Source organism: Sus scrofa, chromosome 14, assembly GCF_000003025.6.
Source record: "Sus scrofa isolate TJ Tabasco breed Duroc chromosome 14, Sscrofa11.1, whole genome shotgun sequence".
Taxonomy (NCBI): domain Eukaryota; kingdom Metazoa; phylum Chordata; class Mammalia; order Artiodactyla; family Suidae; genus Sus; species Sus scrofa.
Window position 1 is genome coordinate 65,773,945 of NC_010456.5, and position 17,179 is coordinate 65,791,123.

A 17,179-nucleotide genomic window follows, 5' to 3' on the forward strand; every position below is an offset into this window, starting at 1 on the left:
GATTTTTAATGTCCTGCTTCACTTTTCAGTTTTATTGAAGGCTTCCTAACAATTTTGTATCTGCTAAGAGTTCCACGGTTTCTAGAAAAGAAAATAGGTTAGTAAGCAAAGGCTGCACCATACAAAACTGCTAAAACTCTACCAGTTTTGACCTACACGGCTGGCAATTTCATATGGTTTAATCTATTCCAGAAATAGGTAAAAGAAGGTGGAGATTAAGCTGGAAGTGGAGATCCAGTTTAAAGACATCAGAGGTTTCTTTTCAGTCGCATCTTGTAAATTTTCTTTAAAGGTTAAGAGAGAACAGTGTAACATTTTAACAAATGCCAAGAAATAATGTTAGACTATATTTAAGAACAGACGTACTTAAGACATTTTACCCCGCTAAACAGCAAACACCGAACTTCTCCCCCTGTCGAATTCAAAAAAGAATCCACTACCAAACCAACTTTTTCTCAAATTTTGAAGCTGCACTTTGCTTCTCCACCCCGCTCCAACAAGTTGATACCGTGTGTAACCACAGCTCCTACAGCACCTGTGCTTTCCATTACATCTGGTAATAAGCAAACTGTCCTCCGTTGGCCTCGGGTGGGTCTCCTGGAAATGCCGGGCTCCCGTTCCCACAGAGGCACCTACACTTTCAAAACGACGAGCCTCCAACGCCTGGGAGAAGGAGGCGGCGCACAGGTGCGCCCAAAACGCGCAGGGAAACTCTGGTTCTTTCCCCGGTCCAAGCCTGTTTCCACTCTAAGAAGTCCGGGGCGGGGGTGGGAAGATGGGAATGAGTAGATTTCCAAACTCCATTACGACCTCAAAAGAGCCACCGCCTAGTCCTTCCCTTTGTTTCTGGCCACGGCTGAGTACGAGACGCGGAGCAAAGGCTCTTCCCCTCGTGGAAACAAAACGACCGCCTGAGGCCCTGACGCCGGACCTCTTCCTCACTCACCTGCTGGGCGCTCAGCCCCGCGGGGCGGAGCTCGGATCCCCTCAAGGTCTGCCCCTCCATCTCCAGCACCACTGCCCTGGCTGCCGCTACCCCTCAAAGGCAAGATTTGAAAAGCCCGCCCTGGGCTGGGGCCGCGGAAGACGCCAACCGCCGCCCCGGCCGTATCACGTCCCGGCACAGGGGGAGGGGGCGAGGGGCCTGAGAGCCGGCGCGCGCAAGCGCAGTGGGCACGCCCCGCGCCCGCGCCGCGGGCGCCAGAAGTTTACGGAGACCCGAACTCCCCGGCCAGACGAAGAGTTGGGAGCGGCGGGCTGACTTAAGGGTCTGACCGGGGTGTGGGCGGTCCTGGGAAAAGGGTGGGCGGGGTCTCGGGGAAAGGGTTGGCTGCTGAGCGCACCTGATTCGTGCAAGGTTTAGGCAGACGCGAGGAGCCTTTGGCCTGCATCCCACTAAATGCGGTCCAAGGCGCTAGGGGGCCGACTGACGCATGGCGGCGGTTCCTGGACTTCTACAGACAACTCAGGGACACGCGATGTAACTAGAAACCCGCAGTGTCACTCCCAGACAACCAAGTGACACTGCTCTCAGCCATCACTTTCTCACACAGAGCCAATTGTCACCCGGGTCACTCGGAGATCCACGACTTTATTAATCAGGATGGCGAGACTGGTGAGACACCGTGTCAGGCGGTTCACAGGCCTTTTCTTTTGTCCCCAATGTTTGTAATTCCAGGTGCCCTGCCCCACCAGCACAGTCTTGTTCTTTCTTGCAGACGACCTCTTTCATTACACTTGCTCCACTAATATTCAAACTTTCAGCAGAATTAGGTCTTAATTCTCCAGAACCCCGTTTCTTGTCCCTAAAAGACCGAGGTAAAGGTCCTTTTAATTATAATGGGAATTTAATTATTGGGAATTAATTATAATGGCAAAGTATAAAATCTTTAAAAATCAAAATTGACGTGCCAAAGATTTCAGTGCCTTGTGAGGTCTTTAAAAACCCATTGGCCTTCATTTGAACAGGCAACAGGTTTCTGATGTTTTTCTCCTGAGGGAATAATCTGTCAAATCAACCCTCCCACCCTCTCCTCAGAAAGGCCTAGGACACTTTGGCCTTTTCATTCCATAAATAGACTATTTTTTAAAAAATTTTCCTGAGTCAGTCCTTATTTGGGTCTGTTGTCCCAACATCCCACGGATCTTGTCCTGGACAAAGTGGATATTAAATTATATGGTCACATTATCCACAAGGCTCTTTTTAAAACAGTTTGAAGATGAACTTCTGAGAATATAAAGAATGCCCTTTCTCTCAAAAGGGTAATTTGCCTCTTTGAGGCCTTGGGCCAGGTGATACTAGAAACTGCCCGTCTAGGAATGGCCCTTCCCTAATATTAGGAATGTACAGGTCATTAGGGACAGCCCACATCTCTACACACAGCTGTAAAATATGTAGAGCCCCAAATGACTAATAAAGAATTCACCTCATTCTCATAATACATGTGTGATTATGAGCTCCCTCTGTGTGTTTCTGAGTCAGGTACTATTTCAGGCTCACCAGGCTCAGGTTGAGTAGGGAATAACTATACCACAAAGTGGTAAGCCTTCCAGAGAGCTGTGTTGGGACAAGGATACCCAATTCAGATTCAGATCTCTGGAGAGAATGAGCTCTCAAACTCAGATCAAAATACTTCGAGAAGCCATCATTTCATGCAAATAGGAGCAAGCCAACCGTCTTTAAATTGGACACTGATGTAGGAATATCTGATGAGTAAACACTAGATATATAATTGGATTTATACTAGGAAGAAAGAGACACTAGAAGTTTATCTAGTAATTATCTGTAGAACAGATAGTTGCTATTAAAACTTTTCTCTTTGGAGAAGATATGATGTCATTCTATCTCTTTATTATTCATCAAGGGACATGCCCAGAAAGTGCTAAAGATACAACTATTATATGATAATTAAAATAACTCAGAGTAGGAATGCTATTTCCTTACTTACACTCAGGTCCTTTCTTATTACTTCTAATTTCATCAAACATAGTTTTCTCTTGTGTATGTGATGTACAAAAAAATAAAATAATCCATGAAAACTCCCAAAAGGTTAAAGACTTCACTTGCAGTAGTTTGATTTGCTTGAGGATGAATGAATGAATAAATTTAACAACACCCAGAAAGTAAGAAGTACTTCCTTTCATCACCTCACATGTTTGAGAGAGAACACTTGGGCTTCTCTCACTTGGAAGCTACCATCCTACCCTCTTTCGGCTCCCACATCAGGTGGATGCCCACCCAACAGCCCAGGTATAGAAGCTTAAGCTGGAGGCTGAGTGATGGAATTACTGTTCTATCAATATCACTTCCCATTCTAAATCCAACATTTAATACTAATTGCAACATAAGTATTAGTTATACCTACCAAGTAAATACTATTTAATAATTAATACATAAATAGAAAATCAGTTTTTGACATAAACAGGACAGTCAACTTAAGCAGTACTAACAAATATCAAAGTATATTTTTCTTCTCTCTTTTTATTTTTATTTCTTGGCCATGCCCGGAGCATGTGGAAGTTCCTGGGCCAGGTACAGAGTCCATGCCACAGCAGTGACCCAAACTGCTGCAGTGACAATGCCAGATCCTTAACCTGCTGCACCACAAGAGATCTCCTATTTTTCTTCTCTTTATTCACTGTGTTCCTCTTTTTATATCTCTGAAAAGCCAAAAGAAAGAAAAATACTGAGTTTGAAATCAGCTCTCTTACAGAATAGACCCATTATTTTCAAAATGTGATTTGCCCCAGAACAGGTAATCATTGTGGTTTCTAATATCCTCCTGGTCATTCTTAAAAAAAAAACTTCATAGACTAGAGCTGTATCTTGAATGATATGCATAAAAAAGAAGGAATTAAAGATGCTAAGCAGAGGTGCAGCATTTGCTTAAATGAATAAGCCATAATCTATATATATACAGTAGAAGCATCATATAATCTTAAGAAGGATAAGGAATAGAGTCTGAGGACTTATTAGCCCTATGATCATGGGCAAGCATTCAGTGTCTTTATCTATAAAACAAGTATAATAATACCCAGCTTGTCTTTTAAAAGGTGTTAAAGAGATGCAAATGAGATAAGATTTGTGATAGTGCTTTGTAACCTGGCTATCCCACATAAACATAAGGCATTGCTTCTGCAGGAAGAAAACATTGGTACCTGTGAGTAAATATACAGAACCCAAGGAACACCAAGAACTGAATGAGAAAAGCTTATGTGAATAGGGCTGGATATACTCAAGATATGTCACTCACCACTTCTTTCTAGATTTATAGAAAGAATTACTACAAATCAAAATGTCCAACAGAAAAAATATCAAAAGTTATGGTAGGACGTACATTATAGGACAGTAAATCCAAATGGCAAATATGAAAAATTGCTCAACTTTATTATTAGTTTTAATCTGTAAACTGCAAATTTGAAAATTTACAGATTAAGACCCCATGGAGGTAATATTTATTAGTCACTAGATTGGTAAATGGTAAGAAGTTTGATAATACTAAGGACTGGGGAAGATGCAAATCAAAAGGATATTATACATTGGTAAAGGAAATGTAAATTTGTTCACTTTGGAAAAAAATTCAGAACTATAGTGAAGTTTAAAATGTGAATTCAGCAATTCCACTCTTAGGTATTTCTATCCTTAGAGAAATTCTTCCATATGTGTACAGCAACTTTGCTTATAAGAGCAAAAATATTAAAACAATCCAAATGTTCACTTCAGGAGAATGGATAAAAAAAATTGTGATTTACCCAATGGAATATCATATATTAATAAAAATCAAATAAACCATAGATACATGTAACATCATGGCTAAATCTTAAAAATACTGAATGAAGAAAGCAAGTTGAAGGGGACTATATAAAATATATAATTTTTATAAACCTGAATAATAAGATAATTTAAATAGTACATTGTTTTGGAATATACACACCTGGTAAAAGTTTATATTTAAAAAGGAAGAGAGGAGTTTCCTGGTGGCAAAGTGGGTTGAGGATCTGTTGGTGTCACTGCAGCAGCTGGGGTTGCTACTGTAGTGCAGATTTGATCTTTGGCCCAGGAATTTCTACATGCTGCAGGAGCGGCCAAAAAAACGAAACAAAATCAAAATTAAAAAATAGGAGTTCCCGTTGTGGCTTAGCAGAAATGAATCTGACTAGTATCCATGAGGACGCAGGTTTGATCCCTGGCCTCGGTCAGTGGGTGAAGGATCTGGCGTTGCAGTAGGTTGCGGTGAAGGTCACAGACGCAGCTCAGATCTGGCATTGTTGTGGCATAGGCCAACGGCTAAAAGCTCTGATTCAACCCCTAGCCTGGGAACCTCCATATGCTGCAAGTGTGGCCCTAAAAAAACAAAAATAAATAAATTAATTAAAATAATATTCCATTGTGTATATGTGCCACATCTATCTTCTTTATACACTCCTCTGTCAATGGAGATTTAGGTTGCTTCCCTATACACAATGGAATATTACTCTACCATAAAAAGGAATGAAATAATGGCATTTGCAGCAACATGGATGGACCCAGAAATTATCATGTTAAGTGAAGTTAGACACAAACATCATATGCTATCACTTATATGCGGAATCTAAAAAAAGGATACATTGAACTTTTTTGCAGAACAGATACTGATTCAGACTTTGAAAAACTTAACAGTTACCAAAGGAGCCAGGTTGGTGGGGGAAAGATGAGCTGGGGGTTTGGGATGGAAATGCTGTAAAATTGAGTTGTGATGAACATTATACAACTGTAAATATAATAGAATTCACTAAGTTAAAAGCAAATAAATAAATAAAATAATAAGAAAGTGCTAAATTTAAAATTCAAGAAAGTGACTATCTCTGGGAGAAAGGCAGGGGATGGGATGAAAAGAGACCGTGAAGATATAAAGCCATTGGTAATACTTTAGTTCTTAAGTTGGGTGATGGGTTTTCACATGTAATTATTTTTAATGTTTACTTGGTAACTTACCTATATGTTACATATATTCTTTTGCATGTGGCAAACATTTCATAATAAGAAAGAATTCTAACATATTTATTGTTGTACAGGTTAACCAATGTTGCTAATGTATGGTATTTTTAAAGGTATTTACTTGACAAAATGAAATATATTTTTTGGCATAAAAAAAATGATTAACATTTGATTCATTTCCAGTACATTTTATCCTATGTGAAAGTTAGAAGTACAGCTATTAATGCATTGATGCCCATGCCCTGTGAGAGATAAGAACTGACTGACTATGTGGATTTATCTGTGAACACTTAAGAGCCACTGCTTGGGAGCTTGGGGTTTTGGGAGAGGAAGGGTGTGTGGAATTTGCAAAGGATGAGAGGTTTGTTAGCAGGTGGGGATGAAATTAAGTGCAATTTGAGTTATTACAGTTAATGTGACCTGTGTGTGACACACAGGCATAAGGTTATTCGAATGGCATTAATATCAGAGGGCTCCTTACTGAGCAAGCAAAATCAGCCAGAGGAATTAGTTATGACTTAAATCAATGGTCCTCAAACTATAGCACACAAAGATTTTTCAACATCTATATAGGCTGGGACAGTTTTAAAGGAATCATGATCATTATTTTCAGCTTATGTTGCACATCCTAAAACTGATCTACCTAACAACTTGCCTGCCCTCTAGGCCTCACAGGCTGCCTTATCACAATCACCTTTTCTTACTTGACGAAAGAAAGGTACCACTTTCATCCATTCCCACTGAACACCCCAGGGTATTAAAAACCAGGGAGCCAAAGGGAAAATTAAATTTATTGGTGTTGATGTTGCTATAAGCAATGAACCACAGGCTTAGTCCTTACATTTATAAAAATGAAAACCAGATGTGGACTTGATGTTGAAGGCAGCCTCATTCTAGCATTACTTAATATCCACCTGTGGATGCATAAACTAATTGGAGGGAAAAAAAGGCTCATCCATCTCATTATGAGATTTATTTCCAGGGAAATTTTACTTTTGATGCTTCAATTTGATCTATTATCATTTATAATATATTTATTTTGTTTTTATAATAATGATTTTCATAACACAACTCAAAAACTTATTGATAATTAAATCTTACAGTCACATGAAATGTAAAGATGTATAAAATTCCAATTTACATGCATATGCTTGTTGTGGAGAAACATGATAGCATGAGCAATAAAGACCTCTCAAGTATAAAAATATTTTATATGACCATAAAATTCCATGGAGGAAATGGAATAAAAATACAAGATCAGGAGTTCCCATTGTGGCTAAATGGAAACGAATCTGACTAGCTAGCATCTATGAGGACACAGGTTTGATCCCTAGCCTCACTCAGTGCATTAAGGATCCGGCGTTGCTGTGAGCTGTGGTGTAGATTGAATACAAGGTTTGGATCTGGTGTTGCTGTGGCTGTGGAACCCCTAGCTTGGGAACCTCCACATGCCGTGGGGGCAGACCTAAAAAAACAAAACAAAGCAAATACAAGATCAAGTAGGAAAAGGAGCACAAAAATTTCCAAATTGGAGATAAAATTGCTCATACATTTAAATGGTACCTGGGTATCAAATCTTTAACATTTTGGATTCCATTGACTATACTCTATAAATATAATGTTAAATTGTTTTTAATATATCAGATATGACATTCTTTGTAACTTTTAATGTATGATAAAACATAACAGAGGCCACCTTAAAAATATGTAAGGGGTAAAAAGTTTTTAAAAATTCCTTTTGGTGTTTTGCATAACAATATTTGAAAACTACCAAATATTTAGATTATCTACACCATCACACTGCAATATTTAGATGGGCCTGTGTTTAACACCAAGGGCACATCTGCAGACTCACCTCCTCAATTTTTCCTCTAATTCTGCTCCCTCCACTCCCCATTTCCCCTCATAGTCTCTCATATGCACCTCTAGGTAGAACAGACCCAGCTCCTTCTCTACGTAACTCTTTTTTCTTGAGGTGCATTAATGCTATCGATTAGGCTAAGGACAAACTCCTCTCCTGATTTTGTTCTTTAAAGGTTCTCTGTGGATAATCATTATTATTTTTTCCTTCTCAAGAGTATCTTAGCTATTATTGGGCCTTAACTTTCTCGTATAACATTTTGAATCAGCTTCTAAAGTTCTGAGGAAACAGAAAAGAAGACTATTGGAATTTTTGTTAGAACTGCACTGAATTTAGAAGGAAATGATAAATGTAGCCTTAGGCTCTTGGGCATTCCTATCCAGGAACATCACATATGTTGCAAATTGAAATCTTCTTTAGTGTCTTTCACTGAAATGTTACAGTTTTTTTTTTTTTCCACATAAGCCTCCCATACCTTTTGTTCCATTTTTGAATTCCTTAATATCTCTTCTAGCTACTGTAAATAATGTTTTAAAAATAACATGTCTCCTATTTGTGGTTAGTATATAAAAATGAAACTGATTTTCATCTATTGGTTTTATATCCAGATATGTTGCTAATTCTCTTATTATTTCCAATAAAGTATCTATAGGTTTTAGGGAATATTCTATGTAGACCACTAAGTGTGAATAATAACAATTTTGTTTCTTTTCTAATCTCATTCGTTTCACCTGACCTTCTGCACCAGCTAAGGCAGGCAGTCAATACAGTGTTAAATAGAAGTGATGGTCATTTTTGTTTTCCTGAGTTTAAAGGAAATGTTTCTAATGTTTATTTTTTTTTTCTTTTTAGGGTCACACCTGCAGCATATGGAAGTTCCTAGCTAGGGGTCAACTCAGAGCTGCAGCTGCCAGTCTACATCACAGCCATAGCAAAGCCAGATCTGAGCTGCATCTTCAACCTACACTGCAGCTTGCAAGCAAAGCTGTTATCCTTAACTCTCTGAGCAAGGCCAGGGATTGAGCCCACATCCTCATGGATATGGTTGGGTTTGTAACCCACTGAGCCACAATGGGAATTCCAAATGTTTAACTATTTCTTTATCTAAGTGTACACTGTTCACTTTGTAACTTTGGATTTATGTTCTTCGTTGTTAATCATTAACTCTTAAAAAATTGTCTCTCTTCTGTTCTCTCTAGTCTGTCATTTAGGGACTATAGTTATACATAGGTTAAAATTTTTCTATCATCTTAGTTATTGCGTCAAATTCAGCTAATCTCAACTTTCTTCCAGAGTATTTGCCTAGGCTTCTGCTAAAAGCCAAAAGATTCTAGGTACCTGACACCAGTTAGGCCTGATTCTTAGATTTACTATAGCAATCTCAGGTACAGGTCTCATCACTGACAGAGCAAAACCCTTGGTGTGTGTGCACATATGCATACATACATGCTCTGATTTCAAGTCATGAGCTTACAGCTCTGGTTTCAACTCAAGCGTTTGTTTGATTTGGTTGTTATTCTAATTTTAGTCCCTTAGAGACATGTCTTGTTTCTGGAAATTTCGGCAATGCTACAAAAGTTATATTTTAGGCAAAATTTATTTTATGCAAACGCTTTCAGTAGTGAGAGGGACCGTTATTCATGAAGTCCACCATTGTTTGCTGATATAGAAATCCCTATGAAAGAATATTTTAACACTGAAGATAAGTAAGTAATTACAGACTAAAGAGCAGTCTTAAATAGTACATATTTTGGTTTTAAGGGAAAATCACCATATTATCTTCATTTTTCTCCTTCTTCAAGTGTAGCCACCTGAAAAAGCTGCTGAGTGTCCCAGCAAGGTCATATTCTTTGATGCTCACTTCGAATGTGGCCAAAGAGAAAAACAGAAAAGAACTTTTCAAAGAATAGAACAAAGAACCGTGGAGAATAAATGGACAGGAAAGATCCTTCCATGTCTAATCATAGGACATTTCTTTCCCCTTGGGATAAAGGATCCTTAAAGTATCTGCCGACTGGGATTTCACTCCTGCTACAGACCTGCAACTGCTGTGTCTCCCATTCTTCTCCCTTCTAAGTGGGAATAGTTAATCAGGATTACCCAAACATGGTTTTCCAGTGTCTCTTGGATGCCTGGGGAGCAGATGACCTGTCTTTTTAGTTCATAGAGTTTTTTGGTTCAAGAGGAGCCACACCCAGACATGAAGCAAGTTTCTTCCTGGTATAGTGACTACAATCGTTCACCCATACACCCTGCTCTTTGAATCTGATGTCCTCATTGAAAGGCACTGCTGGGATTTTTCCTTCAGGGAGAAGGGAATACATATTGCCTATAGGAAGAAGAGTGAATTGAATATTTAGTGTCTAATAAGGACTACTGTTGTAATCAGTGACATTCACAAACTATTTCTTGCTCATATGTTTGTCTCTTAGCAGTTAACCATGCCCACCAGGCATGCTTTGGCTGATAAACCACTAACAGAATTGTCTGTGCAGCAGCTTTAAGAGTAAGTGTGTGATGGTACAATCTTCCTATCCTCTGCCCCAGGACAGGGAACTTTCCAGATAGTAGAGAGTACAATATCCTGAGTTTCAGAGTGAGAGAACTAGAGAGCCTCCAGTCATCTAATGATGAACCCATATTAAGAGCCAAGAAAGATGTCTTTGCTGTTTTGAGCCTCCAGATCTGGAGATAGTTTGTCGCTACAGCATTACTTAGCGCATTCTGACTGATAAAAGTACCAAACTAAGAGACAGGCTTTAAACTATAGTCTTAGTCCTGCCACCTGCTATCTAAGTGCCAAGTCACTTGACGTCTGGAAACTTAAGTTTCCTTACCTGTGATATAGGACTAATTCTTTCATTGCCCCTGCACAGGTTCTTTTTTTTTTTTTCTATCCAGTATTTGTAAAAGTATTTGAAAAATGCAAAGCACGTGCAAATATATTCTAGCGGTATCAATAACAACATTAAATTAATTCATTCTCCCCTATATAATGCTAATGCCAAGGAGAAAATATTAAGAAAATTATGAAAACTCAAGATCTAAATCTGATAACAGTGGAATGAATGACTTGAAAACTTCAGCATGAAGTAGTAATATTTCCATCTAAGATAGCTAAATAATTATGCACACTTTGTTTTATAATCATAAACTTCTTTAAAGAGTCTTTAATCCTATTAAAATTTTATTGTAAGTTAAAGAGTTGTGACTAAGAAAAGTAAAACCAAAGGTACTTTTAGAAGAAGAAAAGTATATTCTGGCCTTAGAAAATGTAACATTTTGGTTTTCTGTGTTATCAAGGTGACCACTGAGTTGACTTGTTCACTACAAATTTCAGGGTCAAGCTTATTAAACTGCTTTATTAGCAAGCTCCACCTGCATTTCCTTCACCCCCACATTATGAATTCCCAGGGTTTGACCCTTGTCTTCCATGGATATCCCCATAATATGTCCTAGAGTCCTATAAAAATGCCCTTTCTATTATTTTCTGAAAACCTAGAGACAGGAAAATCTGGTGAACGCTTTGCAGAGTGTGTGAGCCTACTGAAAAGACAACAAACTGGTCACTAGAGCTATTCATGAGAAAGAACTGTGGATCTTTCAGGAATGTCGTTTTTGGCCTGCCATTTGTTGTGTTATGAATGACCAGGTAGGTAGGGTGAGGCTCCACGCTAATTCTATAAAGTGCCTTGTTGACTGGTGCTATCGCAGTAATGATGATGTGTGATGAATAATTACCTATGAAATGCTGAGTTCCTTCTTTTATGTGTAACACACCTGGAATGGGTGACTTATCTCTGTCCTTTTAAGTTTTGCATTGGCAAATCTAAAGGATTTGGTATTCATTTGGATCTGTATATGCTTTACTGATTAATTACACTCAAATTAGGTGTTAAATAATAGCTAATGCTGAATGAAAGCTTACTTTTTGTGATAACTGTTCTAATTTCTTTGCATCTATGAATTCTTTTTTTTTTTTTTTTTTTTTTTTTTTGATCTTTTTGCCTTTTCTAGGGCCGCACCCGCAGCATATGGAGGTTCCCAGGCCAGGGGTCTAATCAGAGCTGTAGCCGCCGGCCTACACCACAGCCACAGCAACACGGGATCTGAGCCGCATCTGCAACCTACACCACAGCTCACAGCAATGCCGGATCCTTAACCCACTGAACGAGGCCAGGGATTGAACCCGCGACCTCATGGTTCTTAGTCGGATTCGTTAGCCACTGGCCATGATGGGAACTTCTCCATCTATGAATTCTGCCATGAATATAATTCACTTCTTCAAATCATTTATGTTACTTACAGAAAAATAATCATTCATTTACAAAACATGCACTAAACTCTTTAGTTGAAATAAGTATAAAACAGTAGATAGTACCAAAAAGAAATGTCACTTGTAACCCAAATAATGTGACTCTTGAGTTCTTGAAAGGACATTTATGCATGCTAAAAAATACAGTCATCAGATATACATCTTTATTTTTTATGTCCTAACAATATCTTCATCTTTTGGAGTTTTACTTCATTGCTTTGTAGATGTTAGTTTAACAATGTTACTCTTTCTCCCTAGCATAGAGTAAGTAAAATCTGAGATTTTACCTGCAGGTTTAATGTGTACCTTCCTTAATGTGTAGCTCTAAATACTTTGAAGAATTCTATGTACTAATCATACACCTGATTCATACTTGAAAACTATCTAACCAAAATATAACTTTAAATGTTGCTGTGCTGAGAAAGTTTATTTATATTAAACAGAAAAGATAATGTAATTTCTCTGTTGAAAGAATTTTCTTCCCAATGCCTAATATCTTATTTTTCTACATAGTTTTTATTTAAGTGAATTATATTTTGCATTTCTGCTTAATAGTTTCTTATGTTCAATCTAATTATAGAAATTACATACAAAAATATGTACTTTATTACCCAGTGTGAGATTAGTTTCTGCTTCTTGACATTATTTATTTACTGAAACTAAGTTTGCCTCTATTAACTGTGTTTCAAATTCATAAAACTTAAAAAATAAAAACAATGGTTAACCAAATCAAGATTACCATAAATTACTTTTTAACACACTGCAGTTTCAACAAAACTGAGTTTTATGGGTTGAAAACATCTGTAGAAAGAATTTTCAAAATTCTTAAAAGCCCTAGTATGTCTTATTTTTTTTCCTATGTCTTGATTCATTAATAGGGGAAATAAATTAATTGTTTTTAAGCATGTTAATCACCTTTTTAATTCAAACTGGGCACGGTAGTCACCTTTTATTATTTAAGCAAAATATTTCCCCCTGAAAAAAATGTAGGTGTTCCAGAAAACCCATTTTAACAGAATGACCAGTTAGATTTTCTAAGTAAACAGAAGATCTTACAACATGTATTTTGAACATCAGAATGGTTTAGGGTGCTCCCGTTGTGGCTCAGTGGTAATGAACCCAACTAGTATCCATGAGAATGCACGTGTGATCCCTGGCTTCTCTCAGTGGGTTAAGGAAGCAGCACTGCCCTGAGCTGTGATGTACAATGCAGACACAGTGGCTCGGATCTGGCACTGCTGTGGCTGTGGCTGTGGCAGGCAGCTACAGCTCCCATTCAACCCCTAGCCTGGGAACTTCCAGCTGCCTTGAGTGCTGCTATACTATGGCTTCCTAAGTTACAGAATAAAATCTACTGTGTAACAATGTTAGCAAAAAAGGATCTAGGTTGATGTCAATTCTTTAGGGCTTAACCAGGTAAGAATTTTTGCAACCACTGCTAAAATGTATTACAAGACTTTCAGAACAAACAAGATGTAATCACAGAATTTTTGAAAATAGAACAGGCCATAGAGATTACCTATCTAGTTCTATTCCACAATTTTATAGAAGAGGATAGAAAAAATGTAATGATTATAAAATGTTATAAAATAAAAAATAATTTACTCCTTATTAAGAACCTTACTGGGTCATACTGGCAACCTCTTCCTAAAGATCTTTAGTAATATGATAAATCACTAGCTTTATTTCTTATGTATTTATATAAACATTGATGTATAGTATAAGGGATCCTGAGGTACAATTCCTACATCTGATAAAAGAGATTTTCACAAAGTGGTTTTCTGATGTGGCCTATATGATGACAACATTTACTGAAGGATGTGAATTTATTGTTAGTGGTTGGATACCACAGTATTTTTCCATCATTTTAACATGACCACTTACAGTATTGGCAAAGGTTTCACCCAGGTAGTCACACATGATTTCCCCAAGGGCCATCTCCTTATGTTTATTGACTTCAACAGCAATTTATGAAAGGCTCTTGCTATGGCTTCTCTTTATAGTTGTGTGCCTAAAAGTTTGAAGTCCTGTTGGATGTGCAGACAGTTATGTGGAAAGAAAAGAGAGAGTGAGAAAGAAAAGATGCCTAGTGCTGAAGATCTTGCTGTGCTCCTTGTTTTCCTGCTTTCCATTTCCAATTGTCATAGTTTATATAAAATTCATTAATCAACCAGGAGCTCAGGGGTCGTGACAGTTGCAGTGTCTTTGAAATAAGATGCTTCCTTGACTGCACTATGGTACAGCTGCACTCACCAAAGAACAAATACATTCATTTGTCCACTGAGAAAGTAATATTTTTATTCCTTGTGGTGGCAGCAATTTTTCTTTTCAAAAATAAAGCAAAATCTAGCTTTTAATATAGTGCTCTTGAACAATGGTCACATCTCTCTCTCTGAAGTCAAGGGTCAGCATCAATGTTGTTGAAATCATTTTCAGGTTTTGTTAGAGAAAGGTTACTGTTAGAAGAATAACCAACATAGGATTTTTATCTGCTTTAAGAAATTTTTTAGGAGTTCCCGTCGTGGCGCAGTGGTTAACGAATCCGACTAGGAACCATGAGGTTGTGGGTTCGATCCCTGCCCTTGTTCAGTGGGTTAACGATCCGGCGTTGCCGTGAGCTGTGGTGTAGGTTGCAGACGCGGCTCGGATCCTGCATTGCTGTGGCTCTGGCGTAGGCTGGCAGCTACAGCTCTGATTAGTCCCCTAGCCTGGGAACCTCCATATGCCGCGGAAGCGGCCCAAGAAATGGCAAAAAGACAAAAAATAAAAAAAATAAATAAAATAAAATCACAGTGGTTGAATTCATATGGAATTTGAGAATAACTAATTGATTCTATACCATCAATTCTAAAAAATGGCTAGATTCTTAAAGAAATAAGTCAAATTCTAGACCTTAAAAAAAAAAAAAAAAAAAAAAAAGAAATTTTTTAGATGAAAAGTACAACAGAAAACCTTGTCCCCCACAACACACCCATATACTTTGTAAAATTTTGTGTGTTGAATTAAATAATTCCTCAGGATCACTATTATTTAATTTTGTGGCTACAAACCTCAGATTAACAAGATTAATATCAAAAGGTTATACAAAACTAGATAAAATGTCAGCGTGATGCCATAACTAATCATTTTTAAAAATGAGGCTACAAATTTGAATCTATTATTATGATCATCATACTTGTGATTGTGTGAATAAAAGTTATTCATTCCAGAATGTTAACAAGATGTCTTTCATGTGTCATTAAAATAATTTATGTCAAACACTTGGCTAAATTATTGAAGTACTTTCAATATTAATAATTTCATACAAATGTCTAGCAAGAATAAGCAGTCAAAATTAATTAATGATCAATTAGGATAGATTATTTCTCTTGGCTGTCATTTGCTTTCCTAATAATCAACTTGCTTTTTTCTAAAATAGGTCAATATGAAATGAGTGCAAGTCATTTCACACTTCTATTTTTTAATAACCCAAAACTGTTCAAAGAAATGAGTGATTCTCTTGTAGGTTATTAATCCTTATGGATATTATAAATCATGTTTTCATCCTTTAAATTTGAAATGCTCATTTTCTCTTTAATTATCATATACTAATATGATAATACCAAAGTAATTTTATTAGTTCTACTTCTAATACATTTTATAAAATTGATTTACTCTAAAATTAATCATATTTGAAATTGTAATACAAACATCATTCTTATTATCACACAGTTGATTGGGGAAACTTATTTTTAAGATGCTTAGCTATAAATATAAAAGGGGTTACTTTAACATCCTTAATTTTTAAAATATTTTGTATCCTGGTTTAGATTTGTGTGATTCCATGTTTGGTACACAAATCTCTCATTAATTTCAGCTAGATATCAAGAGATTAAAAATTAAACTTTGTATACCTGAAACTAACACGATAAAAAATAAAATTTTTTACCTATACGCCAATAAAATTTATTTAAAAAAATCAAATGTTGTATTATCCTTTAGCAGAGGACATAAAAGGATGACTCTTTTATCGAGTCATGTTACCTAACAAGCTATAGTAAGGAATACAGATTGAATAAGAATTAAACCTTTGAATTTTAGGTATGTTGAAGAGATGCTTGGTTTTTGACAGAGGCTTAAGCTCTTCCATGATTTCTATATTTGAGAAAGGTCATTCCCTCTATGTATTTAGAGAATTTACCACTTCATTTAGCAATTGCTAAGTTGCAGATTAGTAATAAAATGGAAAAAATGAGAAAATAACTGCAAAACAAAGATAAGCAGAATCATTACCCTGAAAACACAATTCTTTTTTGAAAATTCTACCAACCAATTATTCTTAAGGTTAAGCTTATCATTTAACTTAATTGGGGTCAATTCCTTTCAGATCTACATTACTTATCAGTAGTATATATTTTCCTAATAGCTTTCATTTCATGGCTTATTTTCTACCCTTAGATTGTATCTATGGACCTTAGGAGGGAAAATAAATGATATGCTTAGAAAAGCATGCCATTTTTCTAAGTGTTTTTTATACCTTCTAAAATTTTTCCCCATTTAACAATGGAATTGGAGTCTGTTTGTTTAGGCAGTAACTTAATCATTTCAGAAACCTTACATGAAGTATGAATTCGACACTATTAATAATAACAGCAGCAGCTCAAATGTACTTTTTTTTTTCAGTCATGATGCTTAGTGTTTTATATGTTCTATCTTATTTAAGCTTCACATCGCTGAGACAGGTAAGTATAGAGGCAGAAAGGAGGAAGAATTATAAGTTAATAACCTGCTCAAATCACATAGCTAATAAGTAGCCGGACTGGCTGGGACTTAAACCAGATCCATTTGATTCCAGAGCTTACTACACTACCTTTTCAAAGAGAATGGAATAGAATACAATACAACACAACACAACACAACACAACAGGTGAGCCTGTGTCTGATAGGATTTAAAGTTGTATGTTTATTGCTGTAAAGAAGACATGTCAAAACTCTGGTCTCTACCATAGATAGAAGATCTGGAGAGATGAATTGCAAACTTCAAAAG

The 17,179-nt window shown here is 36.9% G+C and overlaps 1 protein-coding gene across 3 annotated transcripts in view; it reads right to left on the bottom strand.

The window, feature by feature from the left end:
• Positions 1–17,179, bottom strand: part of RTKN2 (rhotekin 2) — a 174,668-nt gene that overhangs the window by 87,227 nt on the left and 70,262 nt on the right. The window contains exon 1 of one of the 3 annotated variants that reach the window (XM_021073058.1): positions 947–1,292. The exons of 1 other annotated variant lie outside the window; for it this stretch is intronic. In XM_021073058.1, coding sequence (XP_020928717.1) covers positions 947–1,006 — 60 coding nt within the window. In that variant the 5' untranslated portion in view covers positions 1,007–1,292. Of the gene's footprint in view, positions 1–946; positions 1,293–17,179 lie in introns of those variants that run through there. One more of the 3 variants, XM_021073060.1, reaches the window with a different exon arrangement.